This window comes from Labrus bergylta, chromosome 21 (genome assembly GCF_963930695.1).
Source record: "Labrus bergylta chromosome 21, fLabBer1.1, whole genome shotgun sequence".
Classification (NCBI taxonomy): domain Eukaryota; kingdom Metazoa; phylum Chordata; class Actinopteri; order Labriformes; family Labridae; genus Labrus; species Labrus bergylta.
This window is the reverse complement of record NC_089215.1, coordinates 50665-57451: the sequence shown is the minus strand read 5'-3', so window position 1 is coordinate 57451 and position 6787 is coordinate 50665. Positions and strand designations below refer to the sequence as shown.

General features: G+C 45.6%; 1 protein-coding gene across 2 annotated transcripts in view; it reads right to left on the bottom strand.

Annotated features, from left to right (window-relative positions):
- The window catches only part of LOC110002298 (glutamate receptor ionotropic, delta-1), a gene marked incomplete in the record, with an annotated part of 61949 nt that overhangs the window by 19368 nt on the left and 35794 nt on the right, over positions 1-6787 (bottom strand). For both annotated transcript variants that reach the window (XM_065949666.1, XM_065949667.1), the window contains 1 exon segment: positions 5979-6117. In XM_065949666.1, coding sequence (XP_065805738.1) covers positions 5979-6117 — 139 coding nt within the window.

Genomic DNA, 6787 nt, shown 5'->3' with positions numbered 1-6787 from the left:
ACCTTCTGCACGAACCCGAGACTTCTGCAGGATCTCTAAGCAGGAACCAGGGTCTTCATAAAGTCCCAGGGTCTTTATTTGACCCCCCAAAAGCTCACTGCTCCAGGGGTAGTTCTTCTTAAAGTACAGGGACTGCTAGTTTTCAGACTTGGGGGGGGGCATGTTGGGTTCTGCTTTTATTTTGGCGAGCATGTCAACAGCTCGGAGCTCACACATCGCTGACGTCTCACGCAAAGAAGGCTCGTCTATTTTAACCCCCGAGCGGCGCTCAGTCATGGTCATCATATGTCACAGATTAATCCGTCTGCAATCAGCAGAATATACAACAGGAAGCCAAAGTGCAGTAATGCTTCAGGTGGGATTTTCAAAAGTAAAAGCACAATCTCACCCGTCTGCTCTCTTTCAGCTTCTACATTTTGTTAACGCCGCACTTTGAATGTAAATGAACGACTCGTTTTAAGTTGTAAATAAGATCGTTTTCAGTGGATCGCTCTCGTGTAAACGTGGGTCTTGGCGTTGATCGTGTAGAGGTGAACGTGTGGCGAGTGATGGCAGAGTGGTTCGTTTTGTCTGCAGGTCGCCTCTTCCTGCTTCAACGTTTACAACTCTCATCATTAAGTGAGCTCCTCGTCGACATCGCTGACCTCCTTCAGTGTCGCTCTGTTGTGTCTGTGTTTGTGAATGTTGGGCCAACACATTGGAGGCGTGCCCGGTGGCGTGCCCGGTGCGTGCCCGGTGGCGTGCCCGGTGGCGTGCCCCGGTGGCGTGCCGGTGGCGTGCCCGGTGGCGTGCCCGGTGGCGTGCCGACCTCTCTCGCAGGACCGTAAATGAAGGTGTTTGAAGATGAAATCTGAGCGACGTCAACAGCTGGATCAACAGATAAAAGACGCTTCTCACTTTGATGTTCTCCCTCTCTGTGTGATGGGGCGTTCAGTGAAAATGGGAAAAATGAAATGAAACTTCTTGACGTTGTGAACGTCGGCCGCGAGGCAGAAACTCAGGCATTTTGATGAAAATGCTTCAAGAGTCTGATTCCAGGTTAAAGATGACATCACCAACAGGTTTAAATGTTTGTTTGCAACAAAGAGCGCGAGAGGTTTCATACGGTGGCTGGGAAGTGCAATGCAAAATTACAAAATGTGAAACACTTTTACAAAATTTTAGACAAATTTACATTTTGAAAAACAAAATTTCCGCCAAAACAAACAAAATGACCCCTCACTCAATCACTTCGGGTCACTTCCTGCATTTGGTACATTCCTTTTCCTTCAAATTCTGTCGTTTGTAAATTTGTCTCAGCGCTTGTTAAAGTGTTTCACATCTTGTAAATTTGTTTTTATAAAATGTAAATTTGTTTTTATAAAATGTAAATTTGTTTTATAAAATGTAAATTTGTTTTTGTTTGCAATTTTATTTAACAAAATGTAAAAGCGTTTTTTCAAAATGTAAATTGGTCTCAAATTTTGTAAAAGTGTTTCACACTGTAATTTTGTTTCTGAAAGGATCTTAATGTCATGAGAGAAGATTCAAACATCTTTGGTTCGATGTTTTCCTGCACAGAGAGTTCAACATTTACAGTTTGCAGCAAAGTAAGAGTCGCGTAGTGACCTAAAGAAGATCGAGGATTCAAGCGACCGATATGAGTTGGAGGGTGCCCGGGCTCAGCCTTAGAGAGAGGGGGAGGAGCTTAAACATTCAGGGGGAGGAGCTCAGAGTAGAGCTGCTACTCCTTCACATCAAAAGGAGCCAGGTGAGTAGGTTCAGACATCTGATCAGGATCCTCCTGGACGCCCCCCTTAGGAGGTCTTCAGGGCATAACCAACTGGGAGGAGACCCCGGGGTTAGACCTAGAGTTCTCTGGAGGGCTTAAAGATCTCATCTGGTGGCGCAGTGGTTAGTGCATGCGCCCCATGTATGGAGGCTATAGTCCTTCAAGCGGGCGGCCCAGGTTCAAATCCCACCTGTGGCTCCTTCCCCGCATGTCATTCCCCTCTCTCTCTCTCCTTAATTTCTGACTCTGTTCACTGTCCTGTCTCTCATTAAAGTCACTAAATTAAATCTTAAAAATGTTTTTATCTGGTCTCTCATGGGAAGCATCGTGATCCCCCAGGAGGAGGAGGAGGAGGGAAAAGTTGCTGTGGAGAGTATTTAACAGTATGAAACAGAACATTTTGCTCCTGTTATTTCCAAAATGAAATAATCTTCAGAAAAGGTAAAGGGGGAATAATGGATTTGAAGTGTCTAAAAATGTAAATTCTGGTTGGCGTTTTTTTGATTTGGATTTTGAAAATTGAAAAAAATCAGAAAATTGAAAAAGACCAAGTACTTTGAGTTTTCTGTTTTATCTTTCATCACAAGAAGAAGTTCACTGATTTACACAATACTCCTGTTTAAAAGCCTGAAACGAGGTTTGTGCTAACAGACACTTTGGTTTCAGGTCTCCTCCAGGTGTGCAGAGTCACTTTAAAGAAGTCTGTTTGTGTTTCCGTCTCCTGCAGACACCGTCTCTCTGTTTGAAGCTGAACGTGTCTCTCTCTCTCTCTGACCCTGGATCAGCAGCTTCACTGTGTGTGTTTGTGTGTTTGTGTTTGCTAACGACAGAAGCTAAACTGTTGACAGCCGTTAGCAGCGGACGCAGATGTGATGGTTACAGTTTAAAGTGAACGCCTCGGCGCTGCGTCTGTTTGCACCTGAGGCCACAGAGCTGAGAAAGCGAGCGCGCAGAGATCGCTCTGCAACAAACAAAAACAAGTGAAGAGACGAACAGAAAGGCTGCAGCTCTCTCAGATCTTCATTTAAATATTCTATATAATAAAAAACTCTCCTGCAGGTTAACTTTGATTTCTTTGTTTGTGCTTCAAAGTGCTGAATAAAGAGGCTGTTTGCTGACTCTGCCCTCTCTGTCTTTAAAGAACGGGAATATTTTAGTGTTTGATAAAGCGAGTCAGCAACAGACCTCATCCTGAAACTTTCATGTGAAACCTTCAAAAACTTATTCATAACTTTGTGAACTGCGACAGAATATTTAGGTGATACTTTGAATTTTTAAAATAACCTTTTGGTCCTCTACCGGATGTTTAGATGACAAGATTAATGCCAAACACAAATTTGTGCTGCTGCAACGCCTGAATTTCCCCTCTGAGGATCGATAAAGTATTATCCTATCCTAAATTTAAATTCATACAGCACTTTTTTATTTGAAATAAATCTGTTTTTGTTTAAACAGAAGTTTAGTCCAGACTTTAGTTTGGGGACCGGGGAGGAAACACTTCTCAGCGGTCCACACGCTTCTTCCTAATTTTGTGTTGCACTCTTGGTGCACACGTGAGGCAGAGAGCGAGCAGGGAGGCAGGGAGGCGTCTGATTGGTTCATCAGATTGGTACCTCGTGGCAGACATTGGTTGAAGTTTTTACAGACTTACAAACTGATCCAGATGATGGATTTTCTTTGTTCCTGTTTCAGAGAACATGAGTTATTCATTTCTGTCAGGACCTAAAGACAATTTACACCAGACTCTGCAGAAGTGGAGGAAATGACCAACCCTGACTTTAAGTTTAAGGTATGAAATGCAGGCCGTCTGTAGTGACGCACACTCACATGATATAAAAAGTTTGAGCTTTGAACACTTCAGAACTTTTCTCTCTCTAGTTTCAGTTTTTTGCTGATTCTCTGAGAAGAAGGGCTAAGGTCAGCGTGTTGGTGGGTAACAACAGGAGGGTTAAATGTCAGAGAGACTTTCTGCTTTTTCAGATGCATTAAACACTTGAACTCTGTGCCGCCGCTGCCGCCGCTGCCGCCGCTGCCGCCGCCGCCGCTGCGTCGTTCCTTTGTGGAGAAATGTTCACGCTGTGAGCCGTTTGAACCCGCTACATTTAGCTCCACTTGAGCCGTTTCTACCCGTCCTCTTCAGGGCGGGTTGATTCAGCTTGTTTCTTTTTGCCTTTTGCATGCCTCCTGAAGTGATCCATCTTTTTTATCTGCCTCCTTCAGATTAATAATCAGCCAAACGTGCGAGGAACTCCGGAGGTTTTCATGAGCAATTAGCCGCGTGCTGCTTGTGGAGAGGCAGCCACGCTGAGCTGAGTCACTCATGTCACCGGGAGGAAGATCACAGACGAGTCATCACTCAGAGACTCTCTGCTAATGACCTGCCCACAGAGCCCAGCGACGCCATCCGTTTAGAGGCTAATTGTACTCAGAGAGCGAGGGAGGGAGGGAGCGAGGCAGCGAGGGAGCGAGGGAGGGAGCTGATGTTTTGGTGAGCTGATCTCTGAGGGAACAGCGTACAACAACAACATCTAAGTTTACACGTGTTTAAAACAGAAATGATTCTTGTAATCTAAGTTCGACGCCCCCTCAGATCTTCAGGGTTTTATTGGATCATGAGGAAATATTCTTAAAGCAGCTGCAAAGAAAGAATCCTCAGACCACCACTGCCAAAAAGGGATAAACGCAATCCACTTAAATCTGTCTTTCCTTCTCTTCTCTTCATTCTCTAATCTACACACACACACACACACACACACACACACACACACACACACACACACACACACACACACACACAGCCACGTGGGGGCGCTGCAGATGCTGTTCACTGTTTATGTGTAAAGGGAGTCTCATGTTTGATTTACTGAGTCCATCAAACATCGAGTCCTAAGAATTTATTAATGGACTGGCTGAATCACAGCTACCGCAGCGGGATGAATGAACGAGTTGCACGCCGGGAAAAGTCTCTAAAATCCCGGACATTGTAAACCTGATGCTGCTGGCCTCCTCTGCGCCGTCCTTCAGTCCGACGGTGACCTCAGAGATCATAAAGACTAAATTAACTTCCTTCAGTGTGACTGATGAAGACTGAGCTGCACAGAACGAGTCCCAGGAGCGGCGTTATTTATCGTTTGATCATCACTGATCCCAACAAAGCCCCGACACACTCAGCTCTGTGTGTGTGTGTGTGTGTGTGTGTGTGTGTGTGTGTGTGTGCATGTGTGTTTGTGTCCTGCCTCCTTAATGATGGATGGGAACGTTGATTTCTCTCGTCTTTCATCACATTAATATTCCTGTTTACTGCTGCTGCTAACAGATGTCAGACACGCTGCTCTGAAGCGCCCCCTGGTGGCTGAATCTGGATCAAAATAGCACTACATTCTACAATTCACTTATCAGACGCTTTTCTCCAAAGCGACGTACATCAGAGAGTAAGAACAACACAAGCAAGGATCTAGAAAAAAGGGAACAATGTGAGTAAGAGCAAACGATCAGCTTTGAGTCTGATTGGACACACAGGTGCTGACAGGAAGTGACCAGAGGCAAAGCACAACATTGAGGGCAGTTCTTGAGAGCTCTAATCAGTATGGAAACCATCTTATAAGTCGTCGTTATCAAACAAAAACCATCGTCATTACCATCATCATCATCAATAATATGGAGACCATCATCATTAAGTTAGTAGGTATTCATGAAAGAGCTGGCTCTTTAGCTTTTTCTTAAAGGTGCAGAGGGACTCTGCAGATCACATGGAGTTTGGAAGTTCATTCCACCACCGGGGGGCGACAGAGGAGAAGAGTCCAGTCAGAGACTTAGGACCCTGTTGTGAAGGTTGGATCAGACACCTTTCATTGGCAGAGCGTAGTGGGGGGGGGGGGGGAACTAATTCTACGATTCTTTGATTCACTTACTGCCACCTCTTGGCTCTTATATGTTACTACATAGAGCACACATGAATGAAGCGAGGCTGTTATCGTGTCTGTTTGCTGGTTCAACTGTCATGATGATGTCATCCTCTACTGTGCACCTTTACTTTATAACTTGAGTCTGTAGATTCAAACGTCAGAAAATAATCATCAGAAATATAACAGAAAGAATTTAAGGTCCGCTCTGAGCGAGTTACAAAGCTGCACAAACACGAGCGCTGTGGTCCACTCATATTGTCAGGTTGTGTGTGTTGTTTTTTGTGCGTGTGCGTGTGTCTTACTTTATGGCGTGGTCCATGCGTGACACGGTGAGGTACGCTGCCAGGTTGGCGGTGTACGACGAACACACGATGAGCGTGAAGAGCCACCAGCTGCCCATGACGATCCTGAGAGCCACCGAGCCGACTACGCCGTCCCCACCTGCACACACACACACACACACACACACACACACACACACACACACACACACACACACACACACACACACACACACACACACACACACACACACACAGGTGATTACTCAAACTCACACACAGGATTTATGACGGACGTGTTGAGCGCCCTGTGTTAGATCACACAGGTGTTAATGGACACCTGCCATGGGGGATCAAACCTGTGAACTCTCAGGTACAGATTAGCTCTCAGTGGCTGCAAAGGCACCGAGGCACCTGACGTCCAAACAGCAGGTGAGCGCGGTGCTTTATCACAGCGAGCAGAGCGGCTGCACGGCGACTCTAATCACAACCCGTTAGGCCTAAAAGGTTTCCCAGGCAACCTGCCAGACCATAATAGATGCAGCTGGGAGCTTCTGCTGGGAAACTGTGTGTGTGTGTGTGTGTGTGTGTGTGTGTGTGTGTGTGTGTGTGTGTGTGTGTGTGTGTGTGTGTGTGTGTGTGTTTGTGTGAGTGTGTGTGTGTGCGTTCTCTTGTGCATATGCATGTGTGTTTGTAGAGATGGACATGGTGTGCCTGTTTTTCTATCTTTGTGAGGACCCATCACAGTTTTAGACGTTGAGAGTGGGGACAGTTTGAAAAAAAGGACAGTTTGAAAAAAAGAGTTTAGATTAGAGGACAATTTATAAGAG